This window comes from Vanessa cardui, chromosome 2 (assembly GCF_905220365.1).
Source record: "Vanessa cardui chromosome 2, ilVanCard2.1, whole genome shotgun sequence".
Taxonomy (NCBI): domain Eukaryota; kingdom Metazoa; phylum Arthropoda; class Insecta; order Lepidoptera; family Nymphalidae; genus Vanessa; species Vanessa cardui.
Window position 1 is genome coordinate 7560974 of NC_061124.1, and position 26149 is coordinate 7587122.

Sequence of the window (26149 nt, forward strand, 5' to 3'; positions counted from 1 at the left end):
CAAAATAATTAATGCCATTATTATAAATCCTTGCTATTTTTTTATCATTTATCTTTGTGTGAATGTGTAAATTATTTTATCATTAATTGAATTTAGGTAGAGAGTAATGTGCATTTTTATGATTACTGTCACAGAATAATAAGACATAAGGGAATAATGGACAAAATGACATAGTCACGTCATTTAGAATTTGGCGGGTTTTAGTTACATCTCCGCGACTGTATCCTGTAATGCCAACCATTTTTAAAATCCTCTGAGATGTTAGGCGCCATCACTAACAGTCGCGTCAAATAACCAGTTCAAACGTGTTCCGCGCTTTTAAACGTTTATTTTACGGATGGTATTCTCCTATTTTCTTGTTAGTTATCTGTTGTTATTTGCAATTAAAATTGATGAACTACGCCAGCCCTCCGTGATTTTCATTATCTTTATTGCAATCATTACTTGTTACATCGAAGTATGATGTTTTATTCGTTTTTGTTTACGTTTGGACAAAATGACCATGATATACCATTTCATATTGTCAACAATTTCATTTTCATTCTAAAATTAAGCATTAGTTAGTAAAAGGCATAAAGAAACACGACTTTTTGGTTTGACGCGTACATTATTCCAAGAGGGTTGCCTTTGAACTAGCCGAAAAAAATACTTTCGACCACCATTTCAACAAGGACAAGAAACGTGCTGAACAAGAATGTCTTAAAGGTTCTGTGAGTTGGTTACGATGTATTTCTTGTTTGCTTTCGGCTCATGCGTGATGTGCTTATGTCCCAAAGAAGACCAAATGGTTTATTTCTGAACTGTGTTCTTAAGAATTAGTATTTTGTCCGTTCTATATGGACAACAAGATTTTTGTGATTAGTAACATATTTTTCTTAATGTTCATTTTATTATAGTTCCTACTTAATTAAAAAACTGTGTTACTGATTTTTAATAACACAAACCTGATGGAAAACGGCTCAGACTGATTATAATACTACTAGTTGTTGCCCGCGGGTTCGCTTGCTTGAATTACACTTAACAGACTAATTTAAAATATAATGTTACATTTTAGAGGTTTGACCTTGTGCTTTGTTATTTTAATTTAGGCGCAAACTGTACTCTTTTGAACTTAAGATATGTATTACACAGCAGTGTAATACATATCTTACATATAGAATGGACAAAATACTAATTCTTAAGAACACAGTTCAGAAATAAATCATTTGGTCTTCTTTGGGACATAAGTCATGCTTCTCATCTATCCATCCATTCAGTTATCAAGTGATAACCGAAGCCCCTATGACATTCCGATGGAGTGCTGTAACTATTAGTCGGGTGCCGTTGCATAATTTTGAAGGTCTTAAATCCCTCATTAACATTATTGGCTCGACAATCATCTAACTTAGAAATGACGGACCTCAAGACTGACCTATATACGAAATTTCAACCTGTATTTCAACCTTTGGGGTAGAATATTCAAAAACGCTTAAATAAATATCTACTCATTTCTAAATTCTACCTTCTACGTTTCTCAAAAATATAGTTTTATGTTTCTAACTTCAAAGATGGCGAACTTCCAGGTTAGCCTATATACGAAACCATTATTTCTCCCCTAAGGGCTCAAATATCCATAAAACTAAAATACGTATCTCCTCATTTTTAATCAATATTCCAAAAATAAAAGTTTCATAGTTCTCACTTAAAAAATGGTTCTCACTTAGGAATTCCGCCTAACTAACATATATACGAACTGGCAATCCTATTACATTCCTTAGGGCTGGAATATCCAGAAACGTCGAAATACGTGTCAGCTTATTCTTAATTAATAACCCAAATATAAAGATTTTTGTTCTAGCTTAATAAAGGACGGGCTTGTATATCTGAAGGGGGTTACTTTGAAGGGGACAATATGAATAATGACGAATAAATGAAAACTTTAAAAAAAAAATACCTTTCCTTTTGAACAAACCCCGTATATGTGTATATATCCTGGCTGGAAGTCAATAAGTATTAGTTTTTTATTATTTGTACAATCTTGTGTTCAATAATATGCCTTCTTTACCAATGTATTTTTGTTTTACAAATGATTTGAATTTATTATATTATACATATAAATGGATACCTTGCTTCGAGAAGGATTTATCGACTTCGCGAATTTTGAAACTTGGCGTTATAAGCTTATCCTTACTCCTGGTCCACATAGGTACATTGACTGCCACAAATTTTATCAATGTGATTAATGTTACGGTGAATATACATAATATGGTTGTAAATATATTGTCTCTTAACAGTGAGCGTCCCTACTTTGTTAAAACATACTGAAGAGAGTGTCTAGACTGAACAGTTCTCTTGTCAAATAAAAACAGCTATATAGCTATAACCACAGTGTTACCCCAAACATTACTTCGAGGTAACGCTTACGTAACGCTGTTTTATAAACAATTAAAATATAGTAGACGAGTTGTATCAACATAAATTAGTTCTCTACTAATAAGTCCTGCACAGGTGGCTAGTCTGCCTTGATAAGAAACACTGTTATTATACGATAACAATGAGTAAATATATCGATCTTTAAAATATACGCAGTATATCTATGAAAGGAGGATATTATCATGATAAAAATATAAAAGTATATATCTATTCGTCATATACCACAAACAGATGGTTGTTCGAGCAAATAAGTTAATCACTAATAACATGAATACATAGATATACGCCTAATATCATGCTTTTTTCTACATATACATAAATAAAGCAACACAACAATTTAATATAAAAATGTAGAAAATGAATGTTTGAATTATGTATATGTTTCACGGCGATGATGACTATATGTCAAATTGACCGGTTGCACCTATCTATACCAAAAATAAATATTTCGGTGACACTTTGGATTCATTTTCTTTCTAAAATTTTGAAGTAAATAAACATTTACTGAATTTATATACTTATATCGAAGCTTTTTTGATCGAGGAAGCCACTATCGCCAAGCCCTCTGAAGTGGTTTCCAGGTGCTCGACACTCATCCACGCTTTTACTCGGAACCAACACCAAAACTACCACGAGAACCTCCACTTAGGACTAGACCCGGGCCACCAGTACCACCTTTAAGCAGAATACTCTTCGGACATTGTTTGTAAAGTAAGAGCAGCCTACCACTTCCAACCAGCTGACTCAATACACCGCGTTTGCAAGGAACTGTTGCAAAACGTGGGAGAACACGGTACTTCAGGCATTAAAATCAAAGGTATGGCTCTTTTTATGAGTAGAGTATACAGAGAGGTTGGGAACTGGAATCTGTCACCCAGATGGCTCAGTTCGAGTGACCGTGTCTTCTGATATAACCTTACTTATTAAAGGGAACACTTCCAAAGTGAGCATCAAGCGCACCACCATCTACGCGCTAACAATGCCAATGCTGGTTGTCCTGACCTGTCACTGATGCGACTACATAATAAAGTGGTCGCTTTTTTCGAATGGAAAGTCCCCTTTGCATAGTCAGCCCAAGCACGATAAGCGTGGACGCCACGGCTTTGAAGAGGCGACTCTTTGCGGTCTTCCTAGAAAAGACCCTCCGCGAGCGGAATATTTCTTGCCCTGTCGTTGAGATTGCCATGATTCCTTGATTGAAATCACTATTTTTAGGATTTCACACTTTTGAAAAAATGCTTTCAGCGACAACGTATAGATATGAGGGAAAAATATATTTTATAATATATATTTAATGGATAAATAAAAGTAAAATAAATAAATGAAATTTAAATCTCAAAACAGATGTGGTGAAAAAATATATTTTCGATTACCTAATTATTAATCAAATTGACAACAAAAAGGAAAAACGGAGTGATTTTATTTTTAATCTCAATAATTAAGATTTATATCATGCATAAAATGTACAGCTACTACTTTATAATCTAGAAGATTATGGCTATCAATAAATCAAACGTTTGTATAAAGTGAAAAATAAGTGATAACCGTACAGTTCTATTTCGGAAACAATAGAAACATGAAGACTACTTCTAAAGCACTAGTTTTAATTTTTTTGGTAGTGGCGGCTGAGGCTAATGTTATCCAGAACAAGATAACTGCGTATGTATAAACGCATTTTTTTAAAATTTCATTTTAATCATTCATCATTCAAAGCTAATTCATTCATTAAACTTGAAAATTACAAGTCACTAGAAAATGTTTTCATAAAATATATCCTTATTTACAAGGTCTTATTTAAAAATCCTACAAAGTAGTGTCTCCTCTCGAGAGAAATAGGTGTACTATATTTATTTCACAATTGCCTTCAAAGAACTACGGAATGCCAATATTTTGGGTTGTTAAGACACTAAATATTGATAGTATCGGCTGATATACTTGACTAATCTTTTTTTTTCACCTTGTGGGGTTGTGATTGTAGTAATTCTATTCTATGCCGAAAATACACTGTGACTTTTGGCAGTATGCTTGGATAAAAATAATAATATTATTTAGTTAAAAGGTATATTTTGATAACGATTTCAAACTTGGAGTCGGCGTCGGCCACAGAAAAGCAAGAAAAAATATTTCAACACCGACTTCAAATGTAAATTATTATATAGGTGTTGTAATGTTTTGTGTATAACAGTTGAAGGAAACAAGTTTTTAAGTTTTGATATAAAATTTTCTGAAAGCGCGGCTGAAATGTAGAAGCTTCGCTTCATTAAAATTTTAAATTTGGCCATTTCCAGTAATATACCCATCATGTCTCCCCTTTAATAAATAAGAAAATGTACGTTTTGAACTCGGTTAATTGTGGTTGAAACTCAAACTCAAATTACTTTATTCAATATAGAAGCATTGCCCTTGTTTATTGATGGTCAAATGGGGAACAGTGCCACTTTCCATGATTATAAAAGGAATTATTTTCAAATAGATAGTTTTGTTATTTTGGGATTTGTGCTGTTTGTGTTCAATTAAAAACTTAAACTGAATAAATAAAAATTTTAACAAAAACAAAAACCGACTTTAAACAAAACAATATTACTTTTTAGTGCATGTAGACTAAATAATTTTCATAATATTGATAGATTAAGCGTGCTGTTAATATGAGCCAGGCAAGTAAACGAAGTTAGGGAGACAATTTCAAAAGAGACTTGCGAATAACGCAAAAATAGACTTTCGAAAATGTAGCTTTACTTACACAAAAAAGGAACAAAATCGAAAATATAGTCCCAGTCACAGCTTAATAATCATATTAAGCTGGTCAGTTACAATCCATAAACTACAAGGTACCACCCTCGAAAGAGCTGTAATCGAACTTAGTAAAAAAAACTTTGTTAAAGAGCTAATATGTGTCGTACATCATAAGGTGACAAATTATGTTGCAATGCAGCAATGAACGTAAGCAAATTAAAATATGCTTAAACACAGCAATCCACATATTATGACACCTTCAATGTGAGCCTTTAAGATGTTTCATTGATTGTCATATTCGGCTATGACAATTACTTGAACCAATAACCACGTTATGAAAGGTGACTCAAATATCCAAATAACCTATAAAAGATTCGGCCGAGAATCGCTAACGTGCTCCTCAGAATTGAAGAGTTTCGTTACTTTGGATCCCATGCTCAAAACCTAACCAAACTTTCACCAAAGTAACTTTGAGGATATCCTTTCTAATAAAGAAAGAATTATCAAAACTGATTGGCGTGACTTTGAGTTATTCATCCATACATCGCGCACATGCATAATGCAAATTTAAGACGTATCTGGTTTTCATATGGATACTATCATCAGAACTGGATAAAATGAAAAGGGGACCACATGGGAAGCACTAGCTTTCAAACAAAACAAAAAATATATCAAAATCGGTTCACCCAGTAAAAAGTTATGAGGTAACGAACATAAAAAAAATTACAGACGAATTGATAACCTCCTCCTTTTTGAAGTCGGTTGAAAAAAGACGAAGGCTCCTTATATATTCTTTATCTACAACATACTTTAGGCGATAAAAAAAGGATGCATTAATAAGCATTTCATGCAAGATATTATTCTCTTTATAATGCATTAATAGAGACTGCTAAGTTTCGCAATTATTATTCTGTAATTACAATAGTATTTAAAGTTTTATACTCTTTAAAATACTGTGTATGATTAAAGTATGAAAAAGAAATAGAAATAATTACAATATTTCGTAAATTTAATTTGTTTTAAAGGTTGGTTCGAAACTAGCTTTAGCTTTTGATCCAAATACTAACATAAAGTTGGAAGTGATGTTACATTTTAGGTTTATATGCTTGCGCAATTTATGAGCTTTTTAAATCATTCTGCTATTTGGTAAAGAATTGTTTGCACGTTCAAGCAAACAATTAATTACTTTACTTACTATATTTACATATATATAATAATAAAATATATATATTTACCTCAACACAACTTACCTCAACTGACTGCACCACTCCACTTCATCCACTAACAACCTCTTTACTATAGTATGTACATTAATTATTTAGTATATCATTATGATTTTTTCTCTAAACTAGCCCGAAATGGAACAACGGCTTGTCTGCAAAAGTCAACGACTACGTCGATGAGACTATTTCAATGATAGGACCATTTTTGCAACAAAATGGCTTGGATCCCATGGTATTGCCGGAAATCGAAGAGGGTTTTGAAATTGTTAGTATAATTTTCATTTACAGTAATGCTTTTATATGTATCAATATTAAAAGAAATTACTGTAGTTAACTACAGCGGCAAGGGGCTTAACTTTTTTTGAGCTTGTTGGCTTATTATTATCGGTTAATATATCTCATAGTGCTTAAGTCTATAGCCGATTGACCAATTATCATCAGGTCATCCGCTATCAATGGGATGGGATGGGCCTACTTTCATTAAATAAAATAACTTGATTATTAAATTAACTCGCAAGTATAATAAAAATGAAAATTAATAAGAGTACGTTTTATATTTCAGAGGATACTATTAATCACATACAGTGCATGGCTTAAGCTCCACGATGGACAGATGACAGGACTCGTTAACGTCGCTCGTTCTGGAGATCAGAATGTCAACTACTTCGAGAAGACCCTGCGCGTTCGTGTGCAATTGCGATTCTCTGACCTCGAAGTAAGTTCTTATTCTAAACGAATACTTCACCCTATCGATAAAAGTGTAAGTAATAATTGCGATTAAGCTGACGAATTTCGTCCTGAATTTTGATATTACTTTTGATTATGAGTTCAAAGACATTGAAAGTAAACATTTTGCTATCGATTGCTTTGGATCTAGAGTATAACAATACATTAAAACAGATTTAACCCATTACTCAATTTTCTACATATTCTATTATAGCATATCCTAATCAGTTAATCGATAATATATTTTTAAGCCATTGTATTACAAAATAATATTGCATTAGCGATGATTTCGTTGAGCAATATTAACTGTAGATTTGTGATAAGTAAGTAGCATTATTTATCACTATTTGACCTCCATTACGACAATGAAGTCCTATTTGAAACAAGGTTCACGATAATAATTCTTGCAATGATGTCGTTTCGATTTGGATACTTTATAAACTTCTGTTCGCTGTGTAAATTAAAGCCTGTCTATCTCGTTACGGTCGCGGCTAGCCGCTAAGGCCGCAGATACACAGACCCAAGTTCCAAAGGCCGAATCGAAATAATAATCACAGTTTTTTTTATGCTGGGAAATGTTTAGTAGCACTCCAGAAATTGGAAATTGCTACTGCTTGTTTCGTAAAACATTTACATGTTTTACGAAACAAGCAGTGTCTTTACAGACATTTGTCCTGCGTCGCGGATTTGTGTTTACGCACTTTTCTCCTCCATTAAGCTATGCGCAGAATAGTGATTTGTTTATATGTTTTTCAATATACGCACTATAGGCTCGTGTAAAGAAGCAGAGATAAAAGAAATATATCGAGCGGATTAGATAAAAAAAATTCAAACAATAATAACGTAATAATAATAATTATAATAAATCTAAATGTACAATATCCTTTTAATATAATATCATTAAATCTTATCTACTACTTATTTATTAATTATATAGATTAATTACTTATTGATAAAAATATTTTTTATTGTTCAAACATAAACAATAGAATATTAAGTATTATGGTAATAGGAAAATATTGATTGCATACAGGAGTAATTGCTGTATGGTAATATAAAACCAGGCGTCTTGGACCAGAATTCTCATTTCTTATATATTTACTTTTTATTAACGTTTAACTTTTACAAACCAAAACAAGAAACATTTATATATACCGTATTTATATTCGATATCGATAATATAATTTAATTATTTTATTTTCTAAATGTCACAAGTCACGGTATAGTACACTTTGTATTTGGGTACTCTAGTGACATTGTTCTTTGTTTTCAGTTCGCTTATAAATATCTAGTTCAGGTAATGAACATAGGACCAACTGGTGGAATCATTGGTTCTCTTTCGCATTTCGACATTATTGCTGATGTTTTGATCGACTTCAATACCGATGAGATTCAGTTACAACAGTTCTCAATTGTCGAACGCGGGTAAGAATTCGTATCATTAATATATATTGCTTTTTACATAATTTATACATAATTTTACATAATTCTACAAACGAATTAATTAAAATGACACTCGTCATTTACTTGCTTACTTATTTCGTAAATGTTACTATAATTAATAGGCACCTATACAAATAATTCAAATCGTTTGTAAAAAATAAATTGATAAAAAAGTTTATATTTAATAAAAATGTTAAATAGTTAATAAAAAGCAAAGCGTGGAGTTAATAATAGTTGACTTCCAAGCAGGACTACAAACTACAGAGTTTCTTTGACGGTTCTTTTCGGTATAATCTACGTTCCGAACCGGTGGTAGCTGCACTTAATTGTAAAATGACGATTCAAAATTGCTTGTAAAAGCCTATTTGAATAAAGTTCATTTTGATTTATTATGTTACCTTACAAATTTCAAGTCAAGAAACTTGTTTGGATTTGTTCTACCGATTTCCGGTTTAGTTAGTTTTAGTTGCTAGATATCATTGAAATTTAGCAATATTATTATTACTTATTTAATTGATGTAATTACGGTTTGTTTTCAGACGCCTACGCGTGCGGCTAACTGGCAACATATTGTTTGACTGGCTACTAAACCCACTGATAACTGTATTCACGACTCTCTTCAACGGTATTATAATGAGTGTGGTAGAAATAACCATTCGCAATGTGGCTCGTGGTGCCATAGGTGCCATTAACGCTAACATCCGTGAAATTATTGATTTTATTGAATCGTTTTCTTATAATCAAAATGTATTATTGTAATTCGTGAAATAAAAAAAAATGCAAATTAAAATTGAGATCTTTTCCTTAATTATATTTAGATTTCTGGAGAGAGAGATCAGCAATAATTTTGCAATTATTGTTTTCATACAATAACGAAACTATTTTTTAATTATTTTAAACATTTTGGAGACGACGAATTTTTATAATAAATAAATATGTCATTATAATCAATTTTTATATTTTATTTCTGTTACTATCGCGATATCCCTCTTTTCTCCACAACTGTTGTATTTATCAATGTGACGTCACCAAAGTGACTGACAACCTTTTTCTGGGACTAAAAAGCTTTAAAAAAAAAATTTGGCAAATTATATTTCAGTTGGTTTTTATTATGAAAATCAACCGGTTCAAGTACTTTTTTAAACATAGTTTCGCTACGGAGCAAAGCGTTGATGACGCTCGGAAGCGCGAAGTCTCCACCCAAAGTCGCCACCAGGGAATGCCTCTGAGGCCCCCACGCCGCACACTCAGTCAGGGTATGGTATGTCGTGTCCATTGGCGCGCAACACTCGTGACAGGAGGGTGACATCTCCCGCCGCGCGTCGTGATGGCACTTACGGAAACATCCGTGCCCGGTAAGTAAAAAGAAAAACATATTAAACAAAACAATGATACTTAACGTGTCCTAAAGGTTATCATTCAGCTTCCAAGTTGGGTTCCAAGAACCCAACGCTGATTTTCAATGGTACCCTGTGTGGTTGTGACGAGCTGTGACAATATATGATAATGTAATACATGATAATTTATATGATAATATACCCAACATTAATACTAAAATTTCATTGAAATACTCTTTCCGATTGCCATACATTTTTTTTTGTACTTAGTTAAAACTTCAGAATAATCTGGCTGTATGTTAATATATATCCTGGTAGAATAGCTTATTTTGCTAAACGGTCAGCCTCCTCATTACCATTGATGTCTTGGTCTTGGTCTTGTAAAAACGCAAGAACAAGACCAAGACTGCAAGACCAAGACTGAATTTGGGCAACACTAGTAAAAAGGGCATATTTTTCGATACAAGATTTTGTAGATGATAAAAAAGCTTTGAATTAATACCGGTTGACTTCCAGGCAGGATACATTACATACATATATTATTGTATTTAACTAATATGATCATATTTTTTAAATTTAAATTATTATTTAAAAAACATAACTACCTACTGAGTTTCTTGCCGGTTCTTCTCTGTAGAATCTACTTTCAGAACCGGTGGTAGCTTCACTTAATTGTTAAATGACGATTCAAAAGCCCACTTGAATAAAGTTAATTTTGATTTTGATTTTGAGTTGACCGCGGAGGCGCGAGTCTTGAAATATCTACGACAAATATTCCGATACTAGCTGTGGCAGCTATATCTTCTGGAATCTTCTGCAATCGTGGAGATATGACAAATGATAATTTTTTTAGCGGGTAACGCGCAAACTTGCTTCTTGGGTTGTGTTGAAATGGAAATTTAGCCGAGTGTTATCGTATTTTCTAAGTGAACCGGTGAAGGCAGGGAGCCGGTCTACTTCCCTGCCATCAGATATATTAATAGAGTAATAAAGCAATCATATATGGACTAAGTTTAGCCGGCCCCAGTCCGAGAATTTGTTAGATTAAGACATGATTTCATACACAAGTTTGTTCCGCTATTCTCCAGTCTTTGGCCGGTGTATGAGGTGCCTACGGTACTGTCGTCTGTATATCAGTAAATGGTACAGATTTGCAGCAAGTTATTGAAATGCAGAAGGATCAGAGTGGGTGATAGACCGCAACCTTGTGGAATCAAACATTTATTTTAAAAAAGTATCAATTAAAATCTGCATTTTTCTTCTGATTTATAAAAACGATTAAACACTGGATATTGCTCAATATTAAAACAATAATTATCAAAATAAAATATTAATATTATCTAAATAAAACAATATTATTACAATTTTTTTTCCGCTAGAATGCCATAAAAACAAAAAAAAAGTCATAATGAAACTTGCAGATTATCTAAAAAACATAAACGTTTTCTTAGCTTTCCGAAAATGTTAAAACTAGGAATTTATTTCAAAGCAACCGAATTAAAATGATCAGTGAGCATGCCAGGAGGCGCTCTTTAAAATTCCCACAAAATGAACTAAAAATAACATCCAATAAAAAAAAAACTTACTTATTTAACTTACTTTATTTAAACTGTTATCCTCACTAAGACGATTACATTCGATATCGAGGATTATACATTCGATAACCGTGACTTTTCTTGACTCAGCGAAAAAAAATCGGGGGCATTTGAACCCCCAAAACCCACCGCTGTACTGGCCCTGGTTATAATGTATTAAGGTTTGATTTAAAATAGGTACTTCAATCAATTCAATTCTAGGTAAAATATCATTTACCTTTATAAAGATATCTATGTTTCTGCTGGTATAGTGCTTGCTGCCTTTAAACAATATACTGAAATATTTTAAGTTCGTACTGCAGTATAATATGGAAATCGAATTAATAATATCCAATGCGTTAACGTTAGGTTTTAAACTTTTACGTTGAAAAGTATAACACCTCGCCTCATGGCCTCCACTGGTGACAGGAGCGCTGGTTCGTTGTTTACCCAGAGAATCAGAATTGCGACTCAACGGGGAAATACTGCTAGCATTCTTGCCACCATTCCACGCGGTCAAGATTTATACAATAACTAGTTTTAGTTCATATTTGTATATATTTAAGCATTTAGTGTTTGTTAATAAATGGCACTTCTCACTGTTCACTTTAAGTACTTTTTCCAATAAAACAGTCCACACAAACTTCTATTACTTTTATTACACTATAATTATAGTTACAGCGTTTCTACTTAGTAAGCACTCCATGAACAAATTGAACTCAACTCCATCTAATTTGTAATAACTTATATAACTTTTGATAATCCTCCCACCCAGAGAATAAGTTACTACTACTCTCACAATATTTGATAAACAAAGTCTATATAATAACATTAATTAGTTTTATGATTGATTTTAATAAACATTTACCCACTTTAAGTATCTTAAATTATTTAATTAATATTTAACAAAAGAATAATTATATTTATGCTGTATGCTTCATGTTGGGACTGCAGTGACCGGATGTCGCTAACACTCGGCCATCCTGCAACAGCCGTGTCCCACGGCGCTCTGTATTTTCACTATGAGGGCTTGCAACCTGTAACAGAAATGAAAAAAACCAAATATCCGATCTAAAATTTTTAATTAATTTGAAATTGTAGTTTTACGTAAACTGCACGTAGTATACTGTCGCTAGCATGTACAAAAGACTAGTTTTATGACACAAAGACAATAATCGTAACGTTTTCGTTAAATATCACATAGTCACATAGCTTAAACCCTTTGACACACAGTCACATAGCTTAAACCCTTTGACATACAGTCATATAGCTTAAACCCTTTGACACACAGTCACATAGCTTAAACCCTTTGACACACAGTCATATAGCTTAAACCCTTTGACACACAGTCACATAGCTTAAACCCTTTGACACACAGTCACATAGCTTAAACCCTTTGTCACACAGTCACATAGATTAAACCCTTTGACACACAGTCACATAGATTAAACCCTTTGACACACAGTCACGTAGCTTAAACCCTTTGACACACAGTCACTTAGTTTTAACCCTTGACACACAGTCACATAGCTTAAACCCTTTGACACACAGTCACATAGCTTAAACCCTTTGACACACAGTCATGGTCTCATAGGTCACATAGCTATAAACCCTTTGATATACGTAATTATTTATATTAAATTATTGAGACATAAATTATATTTGTTACAAAGTGATGACTAATTCAAGATTTTTAATAATAATTAGAATTATATTTTGGTTCATATATGTAATTTCGTTAAAAAAAATAACAAGTGGTTTTAAAATGTACAGGTTGATCTGTAGTAGTTTTTATATGCATTTTAATTAAATGTGTGCAACCTAAATCTTTTGTATCTTTTGCAAAGATATACCCAAACTTTTTAAGCAAATAAATTAATTTTCATATTGTTTATTCTCTAACTTACCAACGTTCAATTCTGTTAAATCAAATTCGGTTTCCTTATTATTATTTATCTGTATATTTAAGATGTCACGACAGTTGGTGTTACTAATTATATCTACTGGTTCTGCACGTGCCACTATACTACCCGATAACCACTTAATATCAATTTCGCTAATATTAATTACTTTTAAATAAGAACCTTTTGAATTTATTATCGCACCAGATATAATATAAGCTATTTGAACTAAATCAAAGTATACAAAAATTGTCAAAAATGTGTTTATGTCCTTAGAATTACATTCAATAAAAACTTCTATAAAAATTTCACTTTGTTTCGGTATAACAGTTGTGTGTTTCAAATGCACAGAATATTTTTCTACAAAATCTAAAGCACTTAAGAGTAGAGTATTTTTAAAAGGAAAATTAATGTTTCTTGACCGAACTAATATCGTCCTGATTTATCATCGATTTTCCTATTATAAGATCTATACCAGGTAAATTGTAATCAGTAATTTGAACGAAGCCGAAGAACATTTACCCACTTTAAGTATCTTAAATTATTTAATTAATATTTAACAAAAGAATAATTATATTTATGCTGTATGCTTCATGTTGGGACTGCAGTGACCGGATGTCGCTAACATGTTATTAATTCTTATGTTAACGAAGAGTAGAAAAGTTAAAGAATTGTCTCGAATCGACTGTGCGTCAATTCCATTTGAATATATCTTATCACTCTGGTCAATTGAGTCGTTTGCTAACAAAAAACGACATATTAAACATGTTTACGTTTAATATGTCGTTTTTTGTTAATAATTATGTCTGTCTTCATTTCCATACGTTCCGAACAACTTACAAAAAAAAATATTATTTTTTTAAATATTTGTTTCAATCGGATTAAATTATGTTTTATCGCTAGTATTTATAAATATACAAGTTTTCGTAATATTTTATTATCAAATATTTGGCTTTAGATAAATAAAAAATAATAAATTTACTCCTAAAAAAAAACGGTAAAATTGTATTAAAATAAAGGAAATTGATCGGAACCAATGATATTCTAATAAACAGACATGTTATATCCATACTAAACAACAGAAAAAAGTGTGCCGCGCCGGGGACTGTTTATTTTAGTTTATTTATACATTTCGTTAAAAGTTAACTTAACGAGCGTTAGCTTGATAAAAACAATAAGTAAAAGGGATAACTAGATGTTTTAATTACGCAAAACTTATTTCTACGTAATTATGATATATTACTACGTAAAACGACTAAAGGCAAACGTCCCAATTAGGACGTTTTCTAGTCTTCACTTTTTGCTCGTTAATGACATATCTGTTTACTACAACATCATTGATCGGAACGTACTCTGTGAAATCTCTCAAAAAAGCATAGAAAAATTTTCTTATATCAAACAGAATGTCATTTTAAGAAAACATAACTCGGGTCTCGGGTTGTCACTAAAAGACGTTTGCGTTTCTTAGTTTGTTTAATGTCACTCGTTTTTACTCGTTACGAATTGTGGCATACAGAGTCAGGGCTCCGGTAAAATACGTGGTGACGACAATAAAAGCATGTCTAACGATATTCCATCCACACCATTAGCGACTTCAACGAGCGGAGTATTTGTAATTTCGACTTTTAGTTAGTCGGCAATAATGTAAAAACAGCTGTGCCAAACTTGTTAGATTCATAATAATGAATTGCTTCTATTGAAACGTGATCCCCTCTACTTGGCACAATAAGGAAGAAGTTATTTATCATTGTCGGGTCATTAAGATGTGTCCTGGAATATTTTGGTCGTGTTTTTGTTTTATATTTATATTTTTATTTAAGTGTTTCCAAAGTACAATTGAGTTTTTAATATTGGAATTAATATGAAAATTAAACGAAGCAGATTTCTCCCTATGTATTGTACTGTACCTGTACTTCTTGCCGTTTTACCTACGTCTTTATAGTAATTTAAATGCGAATCCGTTTTAGACAACCTTGCCTGAGTTTGAGCTTCATCTCGACTTCTCATAAATAATTTAATGTTTTATGTAATCCAAGGGTAGTGAGTATCTTTGATGGAGACTATCTCAATAGCGGCGATAGCATCAAATACCCATAGTAAGTAACCAGTGACTTGACTTGATTTACCCATGTCATTAACGTCCTCGATTTTGCATATGTCCGAATTAACTAAATTAAGTGTATCTGTGAGACAATGTGTTAATTCTTTTCAACCGACTTCCAAAAGGAGGAGGTTATCAATTCGACTGTAATTTTTTTTTTTTTTTTTTATGTTTGTTACCTCTTAACTTTTCACTGGGTGGACCGATTTTGATAATTTTTTTTTTGTTTGAAAGGTAGTGCTTCCCGTGGGGTCCCATTTTTTTTATTTTTTTTTCCGATGATGGTATCCATGTGAAAACGACATAAGTCTTAAATTTGCATTATGTATATGCGCGACAAATAGGTGAATAACTGAAAATTACGTTAACCAATTTTGATAATTCTTTTTTTATTATAAAATATATACTTCAAGGGTAATTTGGTGAAAGTTTGGTAAGGTTCTGAGCACAGGATCCATGGCAAAGTAACGGAACGGAAGGGAACGGAACAATTCTGAGGAGCACGTTAGCGATACTCGGTCGAATCTTTTATTTATAGGTTATTTGGATATTTGAGTCACCTTCCGTAATGTGGTTATGTTTATGTAATTATCATAGTCGAATATTATAATCAACTAGCTACGCACCCCGGCTTCGCACGGGTGCAATACTGATACTGAATATACTACAGAATTTGTTTATATACGACAACACATCGCAAACTTCTAAAATTATCAGTGTTTCTTTACTATATTGTTCATGTATTATATACACAAACCTTCCCCTTGAATCACACTATCTTTTAAAAAAAAACTGCATCAAAATCCGTTGCGTAGATTTAAAGATATAGGGACAGAGAAAGCGACTTTGTTTTATACTATGTAGTGATGGAACTCCTATACGGCTCGCAGTTAGGGTGCGATATGGGGCAGAATTTCTTACTATCTTTAATCAAATTTTGTGTATGTGATGTGATGTCATATGATTTACGAAATATAGTTGTCCTTTTTCTAAGTTTTTTTGCTGAGTTCGATTACAGCTCTTTCGAGGGATCCTTGTAGTTTACGCCGCGTGACGTATTAAATCCGCATTTTCGAAAGTCTATTTTTGCTTTATTCGCAAGTTTCCTTTGAAATTGTCTTCGAAGTAGTTTCTGACTCATATAAACGGAACGCTTAATCTATCCATATTAAAAAAAATTAGTTAGTCAACATCAGCTTCACTTAAAATAAAAAAATAAATAAAATTTTAACAAAAAGAAAAACCGACTTCAAACAAAACACTATTTTAAAACAAATGAATATGCACGAAAAAGTAATAAAAATAATTGCGTATTCAACATATTTTTTAGAGTCTTCCTAAGTTAAATGAAATGAAAAATATTAGGCTACTTAAAAGTCGATTAACGATTATATCATGTAGTTATAATTATTGTTATATTTGGAGTCGTGCTAGCCAATAAAACCCTACAGTATATCTATCAAAAAACAATACGAGAATACTTTAACAAATATGTTTCTTACAAATTACCTTTTACTCAATAATATACTGAATCAATCAAGGGGCTCGTATCGCTTCTTTCTTTTGATTGTTGGGGCAAGGGCACCGTGGCTGACCCCGGCTCCAAATATACCAATAACTATAACTACATGATATAATCGTTAATCGACTTTTAAGTAGTCTAAAATTTTTATTTCATTTAACTTAGGAAGACTCTAAAAAATATGTTGAATACGCAATTATTTTTATTACTTTTTCGTGCATATTCATTTGTTTTAAAATAGTGTTTTGTTTGAAGTCGGTTTTTCTTTTTGTTAAAATTTTATTTATAGTGGTCTGAACATAAAGATATTTGATGGACTTTTATTTCTCCTAATATTTATTTCATAAGATACAACGGCATGGCCGCTAAACTCTGCAATATGTTGAACTACAATATTGTCAACCCTTGTATTAGAGCAAATGAGATCTATTAAAGTTCCACTGTTAGCCGTAAAATGTGTATGTAGGCTTCGTGACCTGTTGTATCAAACCGTGATTCGATAAAAATGTGTCCAAGAGTTGTTTCTGATATTCATGAGTTCTAAGATAATCGATGTTGAAATCTCCTAAGAAATATAAGCAATCGTAATAAGGCAATGCACTGATAGTTTCTGACAATGCATCAAATGAACCCGGAAGTATTCAACCAGAGCGGGGCAATAAGCCGTTCCAACAACTATAGTCCTGCCGTTAAATTTTACGAGTATCCACATTTGTTCAACCAAATGAACAACAGGCAACTAGCAAGGAAATATAAAAGCCAACACCACCATTTCTTGATCGTATCTGCGTAGGTCGCGGTATATGACGTAATCGATAACCTGGGACATGAGGGGCTCTGCCATCTTCCCGGACACAACCAAGTTTCATTAATGACTATCACATCGGCTTTATGACGCTCCATTAAAACTATGAACTCCTCATGATGTAACCCAAGCGAGCCCGGGTTGAATAAACCAAATTTAAGATAGCTCATGTTAACCATTTGATAATAAATATAAAGTGAGTATGAATATAAGTGAATATGAGTGAGTCGAGATGGCCCAGTGGTTAGAACGCGTGCATCTTAACCGATGATTGCGGGTTCAAACCCAGGCAAGCACCGCTGATTCATGTGCTTAATTTGTCTTTATAATTCATCTCGTGCTCAGCGGTGAAGGAAAACATCGTGAGGAAACCTGCATGTGACAAATTTCACAGACACACACATGTGTATTCCACCAACCCGCATTGGAACAGCGTGGTGGAATATGTTCTAAACCTTCTCCTCAAAGGGAGAGGAGGCCTTTAGCCCAGCAGTGGGAATTTACAGGCTGTTGTTGTTGTTTGTTGAGTGAGTATGAGTGAAATAATGAATTTAATGGTATTAATAAATAGAGAATCATTATATAGCACAAGCCCCGCTTTATACGCGTTAATAAAATGATAATTGTTATAAAAATAAATAAATAAAACAATATATATCTTATCTATAATATATCTTATTATACAGAACAAGGCCACGACACTTGCTATCATTGAATATACTGAATCTCTTATAACTTAAAACTATTGTGAAATGATAAAATAGAAATAAAGTCTCGAAAACATCATTAATTACAGAGACATAAAAAATAAAAATAATCATAATAAAATAAAAAAGTCGTTTACAATACATATACAATAAGACTTCCATAAAAAAAAAACATAACGAAATAAACGAACTTCATTTTTACCAAAAATTTTTCAGATATTTTTTTCTGAACGTACCCGTTGAACTGCTGCATCCGTCTCGCGCTGCATGAATGTTCTCCCGTGGCGACTCCATATGTAACGGCCTTATAAAAGAGAAGGCGGTTAGCTCGTGTCAGGTGTTCGTTTATATAGACTTGAGAGGGGTTGCCGTCAATGATGCCAGACGTATCAATTCCGCGTCGCACCCTCGCCGACTTGATTGAAGTCGCGGTCGCCGATCTTCGTTTGGCGACACTTTCATTCTTATTATAGCGTGTAAGTGAGACGGAAATTAGAATTGTGTGGTAATCTTTTTCGAGTAGCTCGATGGCTATCATGGTTTTAACGCAAACGAGTAATGTCAAACTTATACTATCGAATTCAAATACTTCGTAAACGTTTTCGAATAGACGATACGTTATTAACGCAAGAAGTATTGAAACTCGTACTAGGGGTACAGGTGTCGAGGTCCGACACGTTCGGCACTGACAATGTCGCGAGGGTCGAGTGTCATGTCCAGTTTCCACGAATTTGAAAATTTTTACTCTCTTCATTTATTTTGAGGCATTTGTCCTCTAAGGACGTCATTCGGACTTCAAACGTATCCACTCTTTTGTTAAATTCAGCCATATTTTCATTTAGCCTTCCTAACTCTAGCCTGAAAGAAGTCATCTCTCGCGTAACTGAGCTCTATTCTTAGCAGCCTGATTCCCTCGGCCAATGATCCTGCAGAGATTTTATCTACCGCATTAGCGTCTATAAATAGCTCTTCAGTAGGCGATTCAGCAGAAGGCTTATTTTTGATATCGAGCCCACGACAGAGACGAGCCATCCAGCGGCAGGGAGGCGAGAGGCGGGGCTTATATTGACACACGAACGATGGAATACCGAACTGTATTTATTGCATTTAGCGCCATCTGTTGTTGAGAGGAACTTGCTGTATTGATTGCATTTGTTAGCTATGATTTAAATATAACGTAGTACTTTGAAGATCCGATAGATGGCTCACTGAGATGAGTAACAATTGTTTATTAATTAAGTAGAATTCATTTATATAACAGGATGCACTTCAAGTGTATGCAACGTCACCGTCAAATAATAACTAGACGCTCAGGGTATTCAAATAAATAGACGCAACCAAAACGTCAACAATATTGGAAAAAAGTTTCCTAATAATATACTCGCTCAAAAGGTCGAGATTTTTAACAAAATAACTTACATATGCCAGTATTAAAAGCTATACCATATAAAATAATATTAATTACAGTTTTACAAATTTTTGATCAGTTTATTAAAATAATAATTGTATATAATAAAGTAAATTCTATAGCCCCTGCTATATTCATAATAGACAGTTTTACCTAAAAATAAAACTTACCTATTATTTTTTCATCAATATCCGGAATCCATCTTGAGTCAAGCACCGATTTTTCTGCCCTAAATCAGCTTTTCCTACTTCCTCTCCGTTACGTGCAGCCCTTGCTTGCTTTAATCTTGTTACTAGGTTACGCACTAGGTGACGCTTTGTCATTATGGCACTCATGATGCACCAGGTAGACTAGACCTTACCTGGATTCCGGATATTGATGAAAAAATAATAGGTAAGTTTTATTTTTAAATAAAACTCTCTATTATTTGTTTTGTATGCTAATAAAATACCTGGTGCTAATAAAATGAATGTTATTTTATTGACGCTATAGTGTGTAGAAATGAGAATGTCTAAGTAAAATAAATTACTTTCATAATTATAGCTATGTACTAACTGTTATGAAATTAAAATTACATTCAATCACACACTTAAATTGTCAGAAAATTTTGATATTGACAATAATTCAATAGATTTATAGGAGTTTTCATCTGGGGAGCTACTACGTTTAGACAGTAATTTTAAAATATATGCAAGTCGTATACGGACTATAGATGTAATTGAACCCAAACAACGTTTACTATTCTAGACGCAGGCATAGCTCTACCTCTCGCTGTGATAAAAATGATTAATATTTTATTTAAGTGTTATAAATAAATTTCTCATCAAAAACTTGACATTGAAATTTTTAGCAGAGTGCTCTTTTAGCTAACTTAATTTTGAATAAACAGAAATATCGGCTTTCTAGCCAAAAGTGGGCTGCAAAATAACAGGGCATTAGCAGAATTTTCATAAATACTATTACTGGCAGTTCGTAACGAAATACGTTTAGATATCATTGATAAATCTCATTTACATCATGCCCATGTGAACTCATATATTTGTTCTTGATTTTTGCTGAACAGATATATTTTCAAGCATTTGTTTTATACCTTAATATAAAGAATTATATTAGAATATAAATGTTATTCATTTGTAGTTTAAAATTGATCTATATACAATGCCAGTGTAAATGTGCTAGGTAACGGGCAACTGGTTCAACGCTAGGATATTTATAATTAATTTAATAAAACTCACATCACTTCTTCCATCTACGTTACAATGATTTGAAAGAGATGATTGTGAAACTCCGCCAGCTTGGCATCAGTAACCTCCACCTCTGCTCATTCCACTGTTTTAAAAGTCTTGCCATTCGTTGTAAGTCCCGACTTTCGGTAGGCGTTGTTCTGATCTCGTCTCTATTCATCCATGAACTAAATCCCTTTTCAAATAAAAAGTTCTTATTCTTCAGCGTTTTACAAGCTGCTTAAAAAATACTTATTTTGGGCTAAGTCGTTAGACAATGTATAACTGCACTCATATGTAAACTGCCTTATTGGTCTAGTAGCTAATATTGACATTAGACTACATGTGATCATGAGGTTCTGGATTTAAGCCCTAAATCGGGCTGATAGAAAAACAAAGTACAGTAACAGCACGGAACCTGAAAATTGGAAATGGGTAAGCTCCTCATGCTTACGCCTGAACTGTTTCGAGACGTAAGGAAGGAATATGCGAGAAAGAGAATAGATAGTGTGTTCTACGTTTCTTCCTGTATTTATGAACACGCTAGGGAAATATAATTAGTTCTGCATATTTTGAATCCTTTGAGATTGATTGCTGTACCCCTAGTACGAGTTTCAATACTTCTTGCGTTAATAACGTATCGTCTATTCGAAAACGTTTACGAAGTATTTGAATTCGATAGTATAAGTTTGACATTACTCGTTTGCGTTAAAACCATGATAGCCATCGAGCTACTCGAAAAAGACTACCACACAATTCATATTTCCATCTCACTTACACGCGCTGAAAAGAGTGAGAGAAAATATTTTGTCATTTTTATTGTATTTGACATTTCTCGCAAAGTATTGTCTAATGTCTTTAAAAATTTAAAGGTTATATTATCGTATTTTACAATGTTTACATTACTATAAGAAATAAAACTGTGAATGCTTTAATTTTTAAGTCTTAATAGCAGTGAAAAGAGAAGAAATTACACTGAAACATTGTTTGAAAGATTAATTATATTATAAAATTCATCAAGAGGTACGTAAACATAAATTTATTATTACATATTTAAAACGATACGTAATAATTGTAAGGACCGTAAGTTTATAATAAAGACTCTAAACGTTTAAAAAAATTATAAACAGTGAATATTGTTATTAATATAGAGGAATTTGTGTTAAACTATAACTAACCTACAAATATTGTTAATTGAATTCTCCTTACAATTTTACGTTGATATACTTATACATATTTAGAACAACTATTAATAAGTAAAATGAATTTGCGAACACTTTTATTCTATATTTAAATTATTGTTTTTATTACCTTTTTATAAAGTTTAATTTAAAATGAAGTGACTTTCATCTCAATTCAAACTTATGCTTAAATTATTTTGTTATTCCGATATTATCGTAATGAAATACAAACTATTTCAATATATTACAATAATATGCATGTCTAATTGCCATTATGTATTATGGACCTTATTAATTATATTTCAATTAGGGTTCATTTAGATTCAAATAATTCCATGATCATGACTATCTTATATGTTTGTGAATGTTTTAATAAAAAATATTGTTTGTGATTACAGTTCCAAAGAAGAAATACAAGCCTAGATAATACAAATACATCTGTGATGCATTTTCCAGTGTGATGCTACATCTATCACTCTTAACTCCAAGAATCATTATGGAAATAAAGTTTAATGTATAGAAAACAAATACTTAATAATTACTACCATAATTTGTGTTTATTTTTCCTAAAATATAATTATGTGTATAACATATATAAAGGTTTTTATTTACATTAAACAACAAAGAGTTCATAGTTTTAATCGACTGTTTTAATATACCCCATAATTGAAAAAGTATAAGTAACAATATTCTATTTTATTAAGCAATGAGTGTTTTTGAAGTTGATTATTTATGAGAGAAATCAAAACAATAGTTATTGATTTTCCAGTGTGATGCTACATCTATCACTCTTATGTCCAAGAATCATTGTGAAAATAAAGTTTAATATATAGAAAACAAATATATAATAATTACTACCATAATTTGCGTTTTATTTTTCCTAAAATATAATTATATATACTACATATATAAAACTTTTTCATTTAACGATAAAGAGTTCATAGTTTTAATTAACTGTTTTAATATACCCCATAATTGAGAAAGTATAAATAACAACATTATATTTTATTAAGCAATGAGTGTTTTTGAAGTTGATTATTTGAGAGAAATCAAAACAATAGTTATTGATTTTCCAGTGTGACATTACTTCTATCACTCTTAACTCCAAGAATCATTGTGAAAATAAACTTTAATATATTGAAAACAAATACCTAACAATTAATTTCTCTTGTTTTATTTTTTCAAAAATATAATTATATGTACTACATACATAAAGTTTCTGATTAACATCAAACAATAAAGAGTTAATAGTTTTAATTATCTGTTTTATACTACTATTGTCATTTGTATTTTTACTTTTTGAAAAAGAATAAATAACAACATTCCATGTTTTTAAGCAATGAGTGTTTTGGACGTTGATTATTTATGAGAATTCACAAAAATAGTTATAAGCATTTATTGAGTATAATAATAATGTATATATAATATAATATAAACATATAATATACGTACATAATAGTATAATAATGTACCTATAGATGTTTCTAATATAATAATCCATATTTTTTAAATCATTCTCAATTCAATTTCATTTTACAATATCGTAGAAAATAATAGATATTCAATAAAGAGACAAATCCACTTTTCAGTATATTTATTGTTTGAATTAAATGAAAAGGAAAGTATATAGAGATGTAGATAACTGTTCAATGCATGATCACTTGTTTCTTGGATATTGTCTGCACCAAATCATCATTAATAATAGCATAGCTGCTCCAAAAAAGGATTGATTCACTCATAGCCTGAAAAATATATATATTTTTTATTAATAATGATTACACTAAAGAATGATAGTTAATTATACTTTGCATGATCCCCATCATACCTACAAAGCATTTTCAACTGCTACCAAAATTGTTACGAATAATAACAAAAATAAGTTAAGTATTTTTGATGTTTTTGAAAATACTCATTTAAACAATATACATATTTCAATTATAACTTGTTTTACTATTTTGATTAAGAGATTTAATGATATTATGATAATTGAAATACATTTTTTTACATTATTATAATTTATTTTCGATGTAATTAAATAATACAATAGGATGGCATTTAAAAAGGTATGTTATATTTAGACTCACCTTGCGTTTGTATCATATTTGTAAATATATTGAAAATAAGTTAATATTTATTACTCATTTCTTCTTCACATGTTAACGCAAAAAAATATTAACTTTTTGTAAGGCAATTCTCAAGAAAATATGTTAGTTTAAAATACGGCTAATTAAAGATAAATTTCACCGCAGAATTCAGTTTCGTTGCTTTTTAATGTTCTTAAAGACTACCGTAACAGTTGTAGCTAGTTTTCAAGCATTATATTGCCTCACATGTTTAATAATTAATTTTCAAAGATAGGTTTCACTGACGCTCACCGAAATAAAATCAGTGAGTTCAAACTCGATAAGAAAGTAACGAAAACGTCAATTTACATGCGTAAATCTGTCAAAAGTGTTACTCGTACTACCAAAATGTCGAAAACCGCGCGTTATTTCGACTTCGAAGTCGATAACGTTAGAAATAAAAACTCGTACTGCCGATTTTAGTTCCTCTGCGTTTACGCTTGGGGCGCTGATAGGATTTGTATGAAAAGAAAACCGAAAGTAAATTACATGAAGTAAACTGTCAAACTCGTACTAAGGGTACTGTAATAGGAATAGGTTAGGGTATCATCATCATGTAAATAACATCGAATTCCTTTTTTATGCGCATACCAACATTTTATCGACTCTCGAACAAACTGAAGAATATTTACTTGACGACATGATTCTTTGGCCGATGTCGACTGAATTGCAAAGTTCAATGTCCTCATTAGCATTTGTACTGTTTGAGAGACCACTTGCATTTTTGGAGCTGCCATCAAAGTGCATTGCGTTAGCGTTGGACACTTCGATTCCGATTTAGACTCCGTTGCGTATTATGCCAAAAAAAATCAAGTCCTTGTATCGAATCAGTACGTGTTTGCTTTAATTGATTGAGTAGTTGAAGAATATTTATGAAGTGTATTGCGTAGCGTTAAGACACTTCGAATCCGACAAGAATACTGCGCTGTGTTTTGTGTTCCAATAATGCTATGAATATCGAGCCACTGTGTCGAAATAAGAACGTATTCGCTGTAATTGATTGAGTAGTTGAAAAATATTTATGAATTTCATTTCGAATCCGACAAGGACACTGCGATGCGTTTTGTGTCTCAAATTATGCTAAGAAAATCGAGCCATTGTGTCGGAATTAGCAAGTATTTGCTATTGTTTGAGCAGCTTAAAAATATTTTTGAAGTGCCTTGCGTAGCGTTAGACACTTCAAATCTGACCAGGGCATTGCGTTGCGTTTTGTGTCCCGGATTTTGCCAAGAAAATCGATCCATTGTGTCGGAATTAGTAGATTATGTAATTGGCTGTGCAGCTGAAAATATTTTTGAGGTGCATTGCGTAATATTGGACACTTGAAAAACTTGGACTCCGACAAGGAAAGTCCTTTACTGTGTTTTTATGTATCTTCACTAATTTAATGTAATTAATTGACGTGTCTTATCATTCAATAATAATAGCTGTATCGTTTACGCTCTGTAACTTCTTACTTCGACACTGTTCCCCAGTTAGTCATAGGAGTGAACGCTTTTGGTGCTGACGTAGAGCCAAAAGGGAGACAAGTCATCTGAAATAGCTCATCCCAATGCGAATTGTGATAACAATTGAACATTAGGAATCTGTAATAGTGTTAGGGTAAAGACATGAAAGTAGGCTTGCATTAAAACCCACTTTTATCATTAATTCTAGACCTAGAATAGTGGTAATCAAGAAACTGAATAGAAGTAGGTTAGTATTTGAAAGATTAGGCTGCAAAAGTCTAA

At 32.1% G+C, this 26149-nt stretch overlaps 1 protein-coding gene and 1 long non-coding RNA gene across 2 annotated transcripts; one reads left to right on the forward strand and one right to left on the reverse strand.

Moving 5' to 3' along the window:
* The first annotated feature begins 3953 nt into the window (after positions 1-3953).
* On the forward strand, positions 3954-9462 carry LOC124538445 (mite allergen Der f 7-like). Its single transcript, XM_047115518.1, has 5 exons — positions 3954-4071; positions 6498-6633; positions 6931-7083; positions 8368-8519; positions 9077-9462. The coding sequence occupies exons 1-5, from the start codon at positions 3989-3991 to the stop codon at positions 9294-9296; spliced, it is 744 nt and encodes a 247-aa protein (XP_046971474.1). The 5' UTR covers positions 3954-3988; the 3' UTR covers positions 9297-9462.
* A 14399-nt stretch (positions 9463-23861) lies between these two features.
* Positions 23862-24932, reverse strand: LOC124539503. Its single transcript, XR_006967056.1, has 2 exons — positions 24381-24932; positions 23862-24038 (listed from the first exon to the last, which is right to left on the reverse strand). It is a non-coding gene; the product is annotated as an uncharacterized LOC124539503 (long non-coding RNA).
* Positions 24933-26149: the final 1217 nt, after the last annotated feature.